The following is a 17,707-nucleotide window of genomic DNA, read 5'->3' as shown; positions in this document are numbered from 1 at the left end:
GACATGAGTTTGGGTGAACTCCGGGAGTTAGTGATGGACAGGGAGGCCTGGCGTGCTGCGATTCATGGGTTCGCAAAGAGTCGGACACAACTGAGGGACTAAACTGAACTGAAGACCCTGCCAGGCCCGCTCACAGAACAAAGGACTGAGCAGAACTAGCCGGCTGCGGACCGGCCCATCCCCCGCCAGAGATAGGCAGGCGAGGGCAGCCAGAGCTGGAAGGGGGCAATCGTGGCCCCAGAGAGGTATCATCTACCAAACTGCAAGCAGACATCATTGCCAACCAAGATTTCTTGGGATTCTGGATGGTCGACATCCGCCAGGAGGGTCGCAGCCAGAGATCAGCTCCCCAGGAGAGACACATGGCACACCTGAGAAGGCGCGCCTGTTATACACCCACAACACCGAGCGCCAGGGACAGGGTATGCATTAAGCCGCAGCCTTCAACTGGGGGTGACTGCACTCGCCAAGCACCTGGTCACCTGAGCTGCTCAGACCTGGGAAGGGCACAAAATGCCAAAAGGCCCAACCAAGTCTGCACCTTTGTAGAATACCCGAGAACCTGAACCTGAGCAGCTTAGACCTGGGGACTGCATGCAACCCTGGGCCTGCCTCAGACAGTTCCCCATCAGAGCAACCTAGAGCCTGAACAGTGTAGATTGGGAAAGCACACACGCTGTGAGCAGGGGCAAAACCAGCGCGGCCAAGACATTGCAAGCACTCCCCACACACCCCAGTGATATTTGTTTGTAGTGTTCCTCCCTCCCCAAAGCACAACTGAACAAGTGAGCCTAAAAAAAGTGACCACCACCACCCCCCTTGTGTCAGGGTGGAAATTAGACACTGAAGAGACCAGTAAACAGAAGAAGCTAAAATAAACAGAGGGAACCGCTTTGGAAGTGACAGGTGCAATAGATTAAAACCCTGTAGTTAGCACCAACTACATAGAAAAGGGCCTATAGATCTTGAGAAGTATAAGCTGGATCGAGGAACTATCTGAAAATGAACTGACCCCACACTGTCCACAACAGCTCCAGAGAAAGTCCTAAATATATTTTTACTACTACCATTTTTTAAGTTGAAAAAAAAGAAAAAAATTTTATTTTAAGTCCCTTATTACTCCTTTAGTTTTCATTTTTATAACCTACTATTACCTTGCCAAAAAAAAGACCCTATTTTTAAAGCAAACTTCATATATATATATATATATATATTTTATAATTTTTGTGACTTTGTCGTGTTTTTTTTTAATATTGTATTTTTGAGAATCTAACCTCTACTCTAGATATTTAATTTTTGCTTCTTGGTATTTGTTATCAACTTTGTACCTATAAGAACCCAATCTTCAGTACCCATTTTTACTTGGGAGCGAGATCACCGGCCTGATTGCTCTCTCCACCTTTTGACTCTCCTTTTTCTCCACCAGGTCACCTCTATCTCCTCCCTCCCCCTTCTCTTCTCTACCCACATCTGTGAATCTCTTTGTGTGTTCCAGGCTGCAGAAAACACTTAGGGAACTGATTACTGGCTGGATCTGTCTCTCTCCTTTTGATTCCCCCTTTAGCCCTCTGGCCACCTCTGTCTCCTTCCTCCCTCTTCTCTTCTCTGTGTAACACTGTGAACATCTCTGAGGGATCCAGACTGTGGAGGGTACATAGGGAAGTGATTACTGGCGAGCTTGTTCTTGCCCCTTTTGATTCCCCCTGTTCTCCTCCTGGTCACCTCTATCTCCCTCCTCCCTCTTTTTTTCTCCATGTAACTCTGTGAACCTCTCCAGGTGTCCCTCACTGTGGAGAAACTTTTCATCATTAACCTAAATGTTTTATCATTGGTGCCGCATAGATGGAGAAGTCTTGAGGCTACTGTAAGAATAAGACTGAAAACCAGAGGCAGGAGGCTTAAGTCCAAATCCTGAGAACACCAGAGAACTCCTGAATACCAGGAACATTAATCAATAGGAGCTCATCAAACGCCTCCATGCCTACACTGAAACCAAGCACCACCCAACGGCCAAAAAGCTCCACAGCAAGACATACCATGCAAATTCTCCAGAAACACAGGAACATAGCCCTGAGCTTCAATATACAAGCTGCCCAAAGTCACACCAAACCCACTGACAACTCAAACTCATTACTGCACACTTCACTGCACCCCAGAGAAGAAATCCAGCTCCACCCACCAGAACACCGACACAAGCTTCCCTAACCAGGAAATCCTCACAAGCCACCCGTCCAACCCAACCCACAGCGAGGAAACTCCACAATAAAAAGGAACCACAAACTGCCAGAATACAGAAAGGCCACCCCAAACACAGCAATATAAACAAGATGAAAAGGCAGAGAAATACCTAGCAGGTAAAGGAACAGGATAAATGCCCACCAAACCAAACAAAAGAGGAAGAGTTAGGGAATCTACCTGATCAAGAATTCTGAATAATGATAGTGAAAATGATCAAAAATCTTGAAAACAAATTGGAGTTACAGATAAATAGCCTGGAGACAAGAATCAAGAAGATACAAGAAAGGTTTAAAGGTGGCTCAGACAGTAAAGCATCTGCCTGCAATGCAGGAGACCTGGGTTTTCGATCCCTGGGTCAGGAAGATCCCCTGGAGAAGAAAATGGCAACCCACTCCAATACTCTTGTCTGGAAAATTCCATGGATGAAGGAGCCTGGTATGCTACAGTCCATGGGATGGCAAAGAGTCAGACATGACTGAGCAATTTCACTGGTTCACTAGAAAAAATAAAAAAGAGTCAATATATAATGAATAATGCAATAAATGAGATCATAAACACTCTGGAGGGAACCAACAGTAGAATAACGGAGGCAGAAGATAGGATAAGTGAGGTAGAAGATAGAATGGCAGAAATAAATGAAATAGAGAAGAAAAAAGATTTCAAAGAAATGAGGACAACCTCAGAGACCTCTGGGACAATGATAAACGCTCCAACATTCGAATCATAGGCGTCCAGAAGACAACAAAAATAAAGACCATGAGAAAATACTTGAGGAGGTAATAGTTGAAAACTTCCCTAAAATGGGAAAGGAAATAATCACCCAAGTCCAAGAAACCCAGAGAGTCCCAAACAGGATAAATCCAAGCCGAAACACCCCAAGACACATATTAATCAAATTAACAAAGATCAAACACAAAGAACAAATATTAAAAGCTGCAAAGGAAAAACAACAAATAACACACAAGGGGATGCCCATAAGGATAACAGCTGATCTTTCAACAGAAACTCTTCAGGCCAGGAGGGAATGGCAAGACATACTTAAAGTGATGAAAGAAAATAACCTACACCCCAGATTAATGTACCCAGCAAGGATCTCATTCAAATATGAAGGAAAAATCAAAAACTTTACAGACAAGCAAAAGCTGAGAGAATTCAGCACCACCAAACCAGCTCTCCAACAAATGCTAAAGGATCTTCTCTAGACAGGAGACACAGAAAGAGCGTATAAACTCGAACCAAAAACAATAAAGTAAATGGCAAGGGGATCATACTTATCAATAATTATCTTAAATGTAAATGGGTTGAATGCCCCAACCAAAAGAAAAAGACTGGCTGAATGGATACAAAAACAAGACCCCTATATATGTTGTCTACAAGAGACCCACCTTGAAACAAGGGACACATACAGACTGAAAGTGAAGGGCTGGAAAAAGATATTCCATGCAAATAGAGACCAAAAGAAAGCAGGAGTAGCAATACTCATATCAGATAAAATAGACTTTAAAACAAAGGCTGTGAAAAGACACAAAAATGGGTACTACATAATGATGAAAGGATCAATCCAAGAAGAAGATATAAAAATTATAAATATATATGCACCCAACATAGGAGCACCACAATATGTAAGACTAATGCTAACAAGTATGAAAGGGGAAATTAACAATAACACAATAATAGTGGGAGACTATCACACCTATGGATAGATCAACTAAACAGAAAATTAACAAGAAAACACAAACTTTAAATGATACAATAGACCAGTTAGACCTAATTGATACCTATAGGACATTTCACTCCAAAACAATGAATTTCACCTTTTTCTCAAGTGCACACGGAACCTTCTTCAGAATAGACCACATCCTGGGCCATAAATCCAGCCTTGGTAAATTCAAAAAAGTTGAAATCATTCCAAGCATCTTTTCTGACCACAATGCAGTAAGATTAGATCTCAATTACAGGAGAAAAACTATTAAAAATTCCAGCATATGGAGGCTGAACAACATACTGCTGAATAAGCAACAAATCACAGAAGAAATCAAAATATGCATAGAAACAAATGAAAATGAAAACACAACAACCCAAAACCTATGGGACACTGTAAAAGCAGTGCTAAGGGGAAGGTTCATAGCAATACAGGCTTACCTCAAGAAACAAGAAAAAAGTCAAATAAATAACCTAACTCTACACCTAAAGCAACTAGAAAAGAAAGAAATGAAGAACACCAGGGTTAGTAGAAGGAAAGAGATCTTAAAAATTAGAGCAGAAATAAATGCAAAAGGAACAAAAGAGACCATAGCAAAAATCAACAAAGCCAAAAGCTGGTTCTTTGAGAAGATAAATAAAATTGACAAACCTTTAGCTAGACTCATCAAGAAACAAAGGGAGAAAAATCAAATCAACAAAATTAGAAATGAAAATGGAGAGATCACAACAGACAACACAGAAATACAAAGGATTGTAAAAGACTATTAACAGCAATTATATGCCAATAAAATGGACAACTTGGAAGAAATGGACAAATTCTTAGAAAAGTACAACTTTTCAAAACTGAACCAGGAAAAAACAGAAAATCTTAACAGACCATCACAAGCACAGAAATCAAACCTGTAATCAGAAATCTTCCAGCCAACAAAAGTCAAGGACCAAACAATTTCACAGCTGAATTCTACCAAAAATTTAGAGAAGAGCTAACTCTTCCAGAAAATTGCAGAGGAAGGTAAACTTCCAAACTCATTCTATGAGGCCACCATCACCCTAATACCAAAACCAGACAAAGATGCCACAAAAAAAAGAAAACTACAGGCCAGTATCACTGATGAAACTGAAACAAGCCACTCAGTCGTGTCCAACTCTTTGCAATCCCATGGACTGTAGCCTACCAGGCTCCTCAGTCCATGGAATTTTCCAGGCAAGAGTACTGGAGTGTGTTGCCATTTCCTTCTCCAGGGGATCTTCCCCACCCAGGGATCGAACCTGGGTCTCCTGCACTGCAGGCAGATGCTTTACCGTATGAGCCACCAGGGAACATGGATGCAAAAGTCCTTAACAAAATCCTAGCAAACAGAATCCACCAACATAGTAAAAAGATTACACATCATGACCAAGTGGGCTTTATCCCAGGGATGCAAGGATTCTTCAATATCCACAAATCAATCAATGAAATACACCACATTAACAAATTGAAAAATAAAAACCACATGATTATCTCAATATATACAGAGAAAGCCTTTGACAAAATTCAACATCCATTTATGATAAAAACCCTGCAGAAAGCAGGAATAGAAGGAACATACCTCAACATAATAAAAGCTATATATGATAAACCCACAGCAAATATTATCCTCAATGGTGAAAAATTGAAAGCATTTCCCCTAAAGTCAGGAACAAGACAAGGGTGCCCACTCTCACCACTACAATTCAACATAGTTTTGGAAGTTTTGGCCACAGCAATCAGAGCAGAAAAAGAAACAAAAGGTATCCAGATTGGAAAAGAAGAAGTAAAAGTCTCACTGTTTGCACATAACATGATCCTCTACATAGAATACCCTAAAGACTCCACCAGAAAATTACTAGAGCTAATCAATGAATATAGTAAAGTTGCAGGATATAAAATCAACACACAGAAATCCCTTGCATTTCTATACAATAACAATGAGAAAACAGAGAAATTAAGGAAACAATTCCATTCACCATTTCAATGAAAAGAATACTTAGGAATATATTTACCTAAAGAAACAAAAGACCTATATATAGAAAACTATAAAACACTGGTGAAAGAAATCAAAGAGGACACTAATAGATGGAGAAATATACCGTGTCCATGGATCAGAAGAATCAATATAGTGAAAATGAGTATATTACCCAAAGCAATCTATAGATTCAATGCAATCCCTATCAAGCTACCAATGGTTATTTTTCACAGAGCTAGAACAAATAATTTCACAATTTGTATGGAAATACAAAAACTTCAAATAGCCAAAGCAATTTTGAGAAAGAAGAATGGAACTGGAGGAATCAACCCTCCTGACTTCAGTCTCTACTATAAAGCCACAGTCATCAAGACAGTATGGTACTGGCACAAAGACAGACATATAGACCAATGGAACAAAATAGAAAGCCCAGAGATAAATCCATGCATCTATGGACACCTTATCTTGACAAAGGAGGCAAGAATATACAACAGAGAAAAGACAATCTCTTTAACAAGTGGTGCTGGGAAAACTGGTCAACCACTTGCAAGAGAATGAAACTAGAACACTTTCTAACACCATACACAAAAATAACTCGAAATGGATTAAAGATCTAAATGTAAGACCAGAAACTATAAAACTCCTAGAGGAAAACATAGGCAAAACACTCTGACATAAACCACAGCAGGATCCTCTATGACTCACCTCCCAGAATATTGGAAATAAAAGCAAAAATAAATAAAAGGGACCTAATTAAAATTAAAAGCTTCTGCACAAGAAGGGAAACTATAAACATTTTAATTCAGAAATGTAAAAGTTAAGATATATGACTTCCCTGGTGGTACAGTAGATAGGAATCCACCTGCCAAAGCAGAGGACATGGGGTTGATCCCTAGCTGAGGAGATTTCACACACCATGGAGCAACTAAAGCCCATGTGCCCAAAAGACCCCAAATGGCCAGAGCAATCTTGAGAAAGAATAATGGAAATAGAGGAATCAACCTTTCTGACTTCAGACTATACTACAAAGCTACAGTCATCAAGACAGTATGGTACTGACACAAAGACAGAAAATATAAATCAAAATAGAAAGGTTGGAGATAAATCCATGCATCTATGGACACCTAATCTTTGATAAAGAATTAAAAAATATAAAATGGAGAAAAGACAGTCTCTTCAACAAGTGGTACTGGGAAAACTGGTCAACTACATGTAAAAAAATAAAAGTAGAACACTTTCTGACACCACACACAAAAATATACTCGAAATGGATTAAAGACCTAAATGTGGACCAGAGACTATAAAACTCTTAGAGGAAAACATAGAACCATCTCCAACATAAATCACAGCAAGATCCTCTGTGACCCACCTCCCAAAGTAATGAAAATAATAACAAAAATTAACAAATGGGACCTAACATAAAAGCTTTTGCACAACAAAGAAAACTATAAACAAAGTGAAAAGACAGCCCTCATAATGGGAGAAAACAATAGCAAACGAAACTGACAAAGAATTAATTTCCAAAATATACAAGCAGCTCATGTAGCTCAATACCAGAAAAACAAACAACCCAATCAAAAAGTGGGCAAAAGATCTAAACAGACATTTCTCCAAAGAAGACAGATAGCTAATAAACATCACTCATGTTCAACATCACTCATTATTAGAGAAATGTAAATCAAAACCACAATAAGGTATTATCTCACACCAGTTAGAATTACTGTTGCTGTTTTTCAGTCACTAAGTCATATCCAACTCTTTGTGATCCCATTGACTGCAGCACGACAGGCTCTTCTATACTTCACTATTTCCCTGAATTTGCTCAAACTCATCTCCATTGAGTCAGTGATGCCATCCAACCATCTCATCCTCTGTTACCTCCTTCTCCTCTTGCCCTCAATCTTTTCCAGCATTAGGGTCCTTTCCAATGAGTCAGCTCTTTGCATCAGGTGGCCAAAGTATTGGAACTTCAGCATCAGCCCTTCCAATGAATATTCAGGGTTGATTTCCTTTAGGATTGACTGGCTTGATCTCCCTGCTGTCCAAGGAACTCTCAAGAGTCTTCTCCAGCACCACAATTCAAAAATGTTAATTCTTTGGCACTCAGCCTTCTTTTTGGTCCAGTTAATTTTATGTTCCAGCCATCATCAAAAAGTCTACAAACAATAAATGCTGGAGAGGGTGTGCTGCTGCTGCTAAGTCACTTCAGTCGTGTCCGACTCTGTGCGACCCCATAGACGGCAGCCCACCAGGCTCTCCCATCCCTGGGATTCTCCAGGCAAGAACACTGGAGTGGGTTGCTATTTCCTTCTCCAATGTATAGAAGTGAAAAGTGAGAGTGAAGTCACTGAGTCTTGTCTGACTCTTAGTGACCCCATGGACTGTGGCCCACCAGGTTCCTCCGTCCATGGGATTTTCCAGGCAAGAGTGCTGGAGTGGGGTCCCATTGCCTTCTCCGGGAGAGGGTATAGAGAAAAGGGAATCCTCTTACACTGTTGGTGGGAATGCAAACTGGTACATCCACTATGGAGAACAGTGTGGAGATTCCTTAAAAAACCAAGAATGGAACTGCCATATGACCCATTAACCCCACTGCGGGGCATATACCCCGAGGAAACCAGAAGTGAAAGAGACACATGTACCCCAGTGTTCACTGCAGCACTATTTACAATAGCTAGGACATGGAAGCAACCTAGACATCCATCAGCAGATGAATGGATAAGGAAGTTGTGGTACACAGACACAATGGAATATTACTCAGCTATAAAAAGGAACACATTTGAGTCAGTTCTAATGAGGTGGATGAACCTAGAGCCTATTATACAGAGTGAAGTAAGTCAGAAGAAGAAAGACAAATATTGTATATTAATGCATATATATGGAATTTAGAAAGATGGTACCAACGATCCTACATGCAGGGCAGCAAAGGAAACAGAGAGGTAAAGACCAGACTTTTGGCCTCAGTAAGAGAAGGAGTGGGTGGGATGATTTGAGAGAATAGCATTAAAACATATATAGTGCCATATATAAAACGTATAAGCAATGCAAGTTTGATGAATGAAGCAGGGTACCCAACGTCAGTGCCCTGGGAATAGGGTGGGGAGGGAAGTGGAAGCAGGGTTCAAAATGGGGGGAGGCGGGGGGGACACATGCGGCCGACACTATGGCCGACTCATGCTGATGTATGGCAAAAATCATCAAAATACTGTAAAGTAATTATCCTCCAATTAAAATAAATACATTAGTTTTGTTTTTTAAAAAAGCCCTTGTGCCACAACTACTAAGCCTGCACTCTAGAGCCCACAAGCTGCGACCACTGAAGCCCGTACGCCTGAAGCCTGCACTCTGCAGCAAGAGAAGCCACCATGCACCACAGCAGAGAGCAGCCCTCACTCACCAGAAAAGCCACAGAAAAGCCTGTGTGAAGCAACGAAAATGCAGCACAGCCAAAAACAAATAGATGATAAAAAAGAAACTTCATTAACAAAAGGAAATTAAGCTATAATTTTCATTCAAATTAAACAATAAACAAACCACAAAGTAACTAGAAGGGCCTACAAAAAAAAAATGCTTTGCTAAACTACAAAAAAAAAAAAATGCTTTGCTAAAGTCTTAGCGATATGCTAAGACTTGTGAATTTTATAATAGATGTTAATAAGATGTATCCTAGACTCAAGTGAAACTCTACATGACATCATGTTAACACTGTGATTTGAAGTGAGTCATATTTCTAACCAATAGCAAAAATGAAAGAAGTTAATTTTAAACAAATTCACAATACTCACAATTTTCACACTCAGGCTTGAAACTCCATGATCATGAAGTTCATCCTCAAATAGGAGAACTTCTTCGAAAAACTTAATCTGTTCTCTGGCTTTCAATTTCTCTGTATCTATATGATCTGTTGTAGGTACAACCTGAAAGAAAAAATTTAAGAATGGGCACATAAAAAAAAATTAAACAGTTTTCCTACCAATATTTTCTGCATACCCAGAGCATGGTTCTAAATTTTGATTTTATAGGTAGACACACAACATGAGATATATACCTTGTCCCTGAAAAAAAGAAAATGTCCAATATTATAGCTTCACAACACATACAGTCAAAATTCATCATCTCATTCAAATCATGAAATAGGACACAGTAAAATCAACTGCTCTATTGTGACTATGAGAAAATTAACTATCTGAAAATTAGTCAATGTGAAGAATAAACTACTACTATCATAGAAGTTCAAAGCAGTTTGGTGCTATAAAAGTCTACTTATAAGACATTTTTTGCAACTTAAAAAAAATCTTTCCTATAAGAATGATGTTACATAGTTTAGATCTATCTCCAAGTCTACAAACAAAAGTGTTTTAAATATTGAGATAAATAAGAACTTTAGAGAAATTTTAAGGGAAACTCCTAGCATTCCAAAGAGCTTTAGAAGATACTGGCTATATTTTTTTTTAAGTATTATTTTACAGCTACAAGACACAAACATATAAAACCCAACAAAAGCACCAACAATCTCAAGGTGGGTCACATCAGTAATTCACTAAATCCAAGTATCTCCTAACGTAACATGAAAGTATGTTTTGTGGTACCTATTCAATACTACGTTCATTTTTACTATAAAATGTTCAGCTTTTCAACTCTTTAAAAAAGCTGTATCATGAATAAACACAACAAAGCAATGCCTGCCAAACTATAAGTATTTGGTATATGGTAGCTATTATTGTACTTTACTTAGAAGCTGTGAATAGGTCACTTTTTTTTCATTCAAGGACAGAATTAAGAAATTTAGAGTAGCTTCAGAAAACTGGATAAGAATTAGAAAAATATGACAATGGATGTCTAAGTGATTACACAGACTTTGCAGGAAAATGGTTTTAGCTCCCTATTAAGTAATGCAGAGGAGGAAAGGGTGCTATGAAAGAATCTGGCAGTTTGATTCCCAAGAGGTGAAAAAAATGTCCATAGTTCTTCCATGTTTACTTAGAGATGATATTTTAGCTCTCTACAATTTTATTTCAACATCCAGCAGACATGAGACCACAATGGAGGTGAAACTAAAGGGGGCGGAAGGACGGTGAGGGGTAGGGATAGGATTTAGGGCATATGACCAGTGCCTTGCATCACCTGCATGTTTGTGATCTATTTAAGACAAAGGTCCGTGCCCCTAGGACCGCCTAAGAGCATAAAACTTTAGTTAGTATTAAATAAATACAACTTTTAATTCCTTACTTTTTATTTAGTTTTAGTTCAAAGGAACACATTTGAAAGATCCTCCTTATAGATACATCTGATTTCCAAAAATTAACCATTACATCTCGTTAGTAAATGGCCATTTCACTAATATTTCAAATAAGCCTTCAGTAAGTGATTGGTGAACATGAATCCATCCGTTTGCCAAGTGAGTTTTCATAAAATGTTTGAAACAGAAAGACAAAAAATAATTAGATAACATGTGGATTAGGGAAATTCATTATATTTAGCTTAGCTATATACTATTTTGTTCATTCATAAGGAAAAATATATTTAAAACTTTATATATCTCAGCCTTTTTTCTTCCTCAACTCCACTTATCTCCTCTCTAAACTCAAGCATCTGAAGAGGTAAAACAGTTAAACTTAAGAGATACTGAACATTTCTGGCTTCTGGCATTGTCAAAATAAATAATCTAGACAAACTTTCTTGCTGAAAGTGAAAGGTAAAAGTGAAAGTCGCTCACTTGTGTCAGACTCTTTGTGAGCCTATCAACTATACAGTCCATGGAATTCTCCAGGCCAGAATACTGGAGTGGGTAGCCTTTCCCTTCTCCAGGGGATCTTCCCAACCTAGGGATCAAACCCAGGTCTCCCGCATTGCAGGCGGATTCTTTACCAGTTAAGCCACCAGGGAAGCCCAAGAGTACTAGAGTGGGTAGCCTATCCCTTCTCCAGCGGATCTTCCTGACCCAGGAATCGAATTGGGGTCTCCTGCATTGCAGGCAGATTCTTAACCAACTGAGCTATCAGGGAAGCCCAAGTAAGCTAAAGGCAATTTAAAAAGCTGGATGAAAAAAAAAAAAAAAAACTTCTTAAAAGCATTATACAGCCAATGAAATGAAGAAGGACTGGACTGAGATCTGGAAGAGGACTGGAGTCCAGAAAAGTGACACTGTTCAGTCTTCACCAGGAGCAGAGGCCTTGGAGAATTCCTTGCCCTGCTCCCAGTTTTGCAAAGACATCTCAAAGTACTACAGTGGATCCACAACTTCTTATATTACAGGCCCACTAAGCTAAAGGCAAAGGTGAAAAGGAAAGATATACCCATTTGAATGCAGAATTCCAAAGAATAGCAAGGAGAGATACGAAAGCCTTCCTCAGTGATCAATGCAAAGAAACAGAGGAAAACAATGGGAAAGACTAGAGATCTCTTCAAGAAAATTAGAGATACCAAGGGAACATTTCATGCAAAGATGGGCTCAATAAAAGAAATGGCATGGACACAACAGAAGCTGAAGATACTAAGAAGACGTGGCAAGAATACACTGAAGTGAAGTGAAGTGAAGTCGTTCAGTTGTGTCCGACTCTTTACGACCCCATGGACTGTAGCCTACCAGGCTCCTCCGTCCGTGGGATTTTCCAGGCAAGAATACTGGAGTGGGGTGCCATTTCCTTCTTCAGAATACACTGAAGAACTATACAAAAAAGATCTTCATGACCCAAACATCCAGGATGGTGTGATCACTCACCTAGAGCCAGACATCCTAGAATGTGAAGTCAAGTGGGCCTTAGGAAGCATCACTACGAACAAAGCTAGCAGAGGTGATGGAATTCCAGTTCAGCTATTTCAAATCCTCAAAGATGATGCTGTTAAGGTGCTGCACTCAATATGCCAGGAAATGTGGAAAACTCAGCAGTGGCCACAGGACTGGAAAAGGTCAGTTTTCATTCCAATCCCAAAAAGCAATGGCAAAGAATGTTCAAACTATAGCACAGTTGCACTCATCTCACACGTTAGCAAAGTAATGCTCAAAATTTTGCAAGACAGGCTTTAATAGTACATGAACTATGAACTTCCAGATGTTCGAGCTGGATTTAGAAAAGGCAGAGGAACCAGAAATCAAATTGCCAATATCCACTGGATCATAGAAAAAGCAAGAGAATTTCAGAAGAACATCTACTTCCACTTTATTGACTAAGCGCAAACCTTTGACTGTGTGGATCACAACGAACTGTGGAAAATTCTTAAAGTGATGGGAATATCAAACCACCTTACCTGCCTCCTGAGAAATCTGTATGCAGGTCAAGAAGCAACAGTTTGAACTGGACATGGAAAACAGACTGGTTCCAAATCAGGAAAGGAGTACATCAAGGCTGTATATTGTCACCCTGCTTATTTAACTTATATGCAGAGTACATCAAGTGAAATTCCAGCTGAATGAAGCACAATCTGGAATCAAGATTGCTGGGAGAAATATCAATAACCTCAGATATGCAGATGACACCACCCTTATGGCAGAAAGTGAAGAGGAACTAATGAGCCGCTTGATGAAAGTGAAAGAGGAGAGTGAAAAAGTTGGCTTAAAACAACATTTAGAAAACTAAGATCACGGCATCCAGTCCTATCACTTTATGGCAAGTAGAAAGGGAAACAGTGGAAACATGAGAGACTTTATTTTTTGGGGCTCCAAAATCACTGCAGATGGTGACTGCTGCCATGAAATTAAAAGATGCTTACTCATTGAAAGAAAAGCTATGACCAACCTAGACAGAACATTAAAAAGCAGAGACATCACTTTGCCAACAAAGGTCTATATACTCAAAGCTATAGTTTTTACAGTAGTCATGTATGGATGTGAGAGTTGGACTATAAAGAAAGTTGAGTGCCAAAGAATTGATGCTTTTGAACTGTAGTGTTGAAGAAGACTCTTGAGAGTCCCTTGGACTGCAAGAAGATCAAACCGGTCCATCCTAAAGGAAATCAGTCCTGGATATTCATTGGAAGGACTGATGCTGAAGCTGAAACTCCAATACTTTGGCCACCTGATGTGAAGAACTGACTCATTGGAAAAGACTGATGCTGGGAAAGACTGAGGGCAGGAGGAGAAGGGGATGACAGAGGATGAGATGGCTGGATGGCATCACCGACTCGATGGACATGGGTTTGAGCAAGCTCTGGGAGTTGGTGATGGACAGGGAGGCCTGGTGTGTTTCAGTCCATGGGGTCACAAAGAGCTGGACACAACTGAGCAACTGAAGTGAACTGAACTGAAACCTCAAGCTCTGATCCCATAAAAGAGGTTAGCAAACTAAGACTTCCAGGCCAATGTGGTTTGCTACTTAGTTTTGTATGAATGCAAGCTAAGAATCATTTTCACATTTTTTCAAATGACTGTGGGGAAAATTTTTTTTAATATTTCATGAATAAAAAACTATATGAAATGCAAATTTCCATGTCCATAAAAAACATTTGTTGAAACACAGCTGTGCCTACTTGTTTGCATATTGTCTATGGCTGCTTTCAACTACAACAGCACAGCTGAGTAACTGCAACATAACTCTATGGTCCTCAAAGCCTGTAATATTTACTATCTGATCCTTTACATAAACAGATTGCAGACCTATGGCCTTGACTATGAATGCCCTTAGTAGCTTATGAGAAATAAACAAAAATCCTCTGTGGAGGAAAATATCATCATCCTAGGATTCAAAGAAAATAAGGTATATTAGGAGTCAGTTCAGTTCAGCCGCTCAGTCGTGTCCGACTCTTTGCGACCCCATGAATCGCAGCACACCAGGCCCTTCCTGTCCATCACCAACTCCCGGAGTTCACTCAGACTCACGTCCATCAAGTCAGTGATGCCATCCAGCCATCTCATCCTCTGTCGTCCCCTTCTCTTCCTGCCCCCAATCCCTCCCAGCATCAGAGTCTTTTCCAATGAGTCAACTCTTCACATGAGGTGGCTAAAGTACTGGAGTTTCAGCTTTAGCATCATTCCCTCCAAAGAAATCCCAGGGCTGATCTCCTTTAGAATGGACTGGTTGGATCTCCTTGCAGTCCAAGGGACTCTCAAGAGTCTTCTCCAACACCACAGTTCAAAAGCATCAATTCTTCAGTGCTCAGCTTTCTTCACAGTCCAACTATGACATCCATACATGACCACGGGAAAAACCATAGCCTTGACTAGACAGACGTTTGTTGGCAAAGTAATGTCTCTGCTTTTGAATATGCTATCTAGGTTGGTCATAACTTTTCTTCCAAGGAGTAAGCGTCTTTAATTTCATGGCTGCTGCAGTCACCATCTGCAGTGATTTGTTGGTACTGATTTCTTAGGAGTCTAGACACCGTAAATCAGAACCAACAGAAATAAGACAATAAAAGACACTAGAGACTCTAAATGCTGAAAATAACGAGGCCCAAGCTATAAACAACAAGGTACACTAGTTTTATTTCAAGGAAATAAAATTAAGGTTGAACATATCAAAAGAAACTAGGACATACTTTTCAAACAGAATTGTGATCAGGCAAATCCTGCTGGGGGTGCAGGGGGTGATGACAATCCTCTATTTCTTTTACTGTGTGGTTACATTAAACTGTATTTTCATATTTCATGAACTTTTATAAGTTATTTCACAATTTTCAAAGGCTTAAAAATGTACAAATATTCAAGCTAAAAATATTCTTGATACCTTGCAAGAAAAGTAAGTCTTGGTCACATCTTTCAAGTGAACGTCTCTCTATCTCTCACATCAGATGAAGGTTTATAATAGGGAAATTACTTGATATAAATAGTTTTATATTTATCATATAAAGTTAATTAATAGCAAATGTTAAGAACCCAATGTTAAATTTCCTTTTCAAAAATTACTGAAAATAGTGTGTGTGTGTATGTACATCCCATTAGGAAATACCATGAAATTGCTATGTTTTATGATGATTTCTTTCTTTAAAAAGAAAAAGAGATACAACTCCCATACTATAATTCACTGGTTTTTAGTATGTTCACAAGACTGTGTAGACATCCCTATTACCTAATTCCAGAATATATCATCACCCCAAAAAGAAACTGTCATACCCACTAGCAGTCTCTCTCCATTCCCCACTTCCCACAGTTCCTGGAAGCCACTACTCTAATTTTTTTTTATAGATTTGTTTTGCAAATCCTTCTGGAATCATATACGTGTAACTTTGTGTCTGGCTTCTTTCACTTGGCATAACATTTCCAAGGTATGTATCACTGTTTTGTTTCTTTTTCAAGACTAAATAATATTTCACTGTCTAGATATACCAGTTTTGCTTATCCAATGATGAACATCTGGGTAGTTTTCACATTTTAGCTATTATGAGTAATGCAGCTATGGATATTTGCATATAAGTTTTTATGTGGATATATAGTTTTCTCTCTTGAGTGTATACCTAGGAGTGAAATTGCTGGGTTACATGATAACTGTGTTTAACTTTATTTAATTGCTGGTGAGAAAAAATGAGTAACAAGAAATCTACCATGTAAATCATTTATAAGTGTACAGTTCAATAGTGTTAATTATATTCACATTGTTGTCAGACAGATCTCTAAAACTTTTTCATCTTGCAAAACTAAAACAGTATCAGAATTGTTAACCTACACTTCTGTGGTAAACAACTATAAAGAAGCCTACAGTATTTATATATGTTCTTCTTGCCTTTTATCTTACAAACTCCACTCATTTCCAATGTTTGTGTCAGCACGTTACCCCCGCCCTCCCACTTAATTTACTTTTAAAGCTCAAAATATTAAAGATTATATACAAATGGCCAAAAAGCATATGAAAAGATGCTCAGCATCACAAGTCATTAGGGAAATGCAAATCAAAACCTCTCACACACTGCTGGTAGAATGTGAAATGTATAGCTGCTATGGAAAATAGTACAGAGGTTCCTCAGAAAATTAAAAATAGAATTATTACCATGTGATCTAGCAATTCCACTTCTGGGTATACACTCAAAGAAATGAAAGCGGAATTCTAAAGAGATATTTGCACACCTATGTTCATAGCAGCACTATTCACCATAGTCAAGAGGAAGTGAATGGAAGAACAAAAAGTGTATACATGCAATGGAATATCATCCAGCCCTAAAAAGGATGGGAAGTCTGACACATGCCACAACATGGATAAGCCTTGAGGACATTATGCTAAGTGACACAAGCCAGTCACAAAAAGGCAATGTATGGTTCCACTTACATGAGGTATCTAAAGTAGTCAAATTCACAATAACAGAAAGGAGAATGGCAGTTGCCAGGTGCTGAAGAAGGAAGAAATGGAGAAGTTCATGTTCAATAGGTATAGATTTTCAGTTTTTAAAGAGGAAGTTCTGGAGATTGGTGGCACAACAGCATGAATATACTTTAACACTAATTAATATGCTTGAAAATAACTAAGATAGTAGTTTTATGTTATATACATTTTTACCAAAAGGAAAAAAGAAAAAGAAAATTTAAGATACTGAATCATACTAAAATAACTGGGCAAATGTTCCAATGTGCTTTAAAAAAAAAAAAAACTTTTTAAAATGCATGCACACTAAGCATGTTTTATTCCTAAAACACAGTATCAATAGAAGAGGCAACCTTGTACTTCTATCTTCCTGTATATCCAATCTATTTATTTAATAAGTGAAAGTTGCTCAGTCATGTCCAACTCCTTGCAATCCCATGACTATATAGTCCATGGATTTCTCCAGGCCAGAATACTTGAGTCGGTAGCCTTTCCCTTCTCCAGGGGATCTTCCCAACCTAGGGATCAAACCCAGGTCTCCCGCATTGCAGG

The 17,707-nt window shown here is 39.0% G+C and overlaps 1 protein-coding gene across 4 annotated transcripts in view; it reads right to left on the bottom strand.

The window, feature by feature from the left end:
• Nucleotides 1-17,707, bottom strand: part of TIPRL (TOR signaling pathway regulator) — a 72,561-nt gene that overhangs the window by 42,176 nt on the left and 12,678 nt on the right. For all 4 annotated transcript variants that reach the window (XM_010846023.1, XM_010846025.1, XM_010846024.1 and 1 more), the window contains one exon: nucleotides 9,713-9,844. In XM_010846023.1, the coding sequence (XP_010844325.1) occupies nucleotides 9,713-9,844 (132 nt within the window). The remainder of the gene's footprint in view (nucleotides 1-9,712; nucleotides 9,845-17,707) is intronic.

The sequence above is a fragment of the Bison bison genome, unplaced genomic scaffold (genome assembly GCF_000754665.1).
Source record: "Bison bison bison isolate TAMUID 2011002044 unplaced genomic scaffold, Bison_UMD1.0 scf7180017864229, whole genome shotgun sequence".
In the NCBI taxonomy this organism is placed as follows: Eukaryota; Metazoa; Chordata; class Mammalia; order Artiodactyla; family Bovidae; genus Bison; species Bison bison.
The sequence above is the reverse complement of the archived record's forward strand: the minus strand, read 5'-3'. Positions and strand labels throughout refer to the sequence as shown.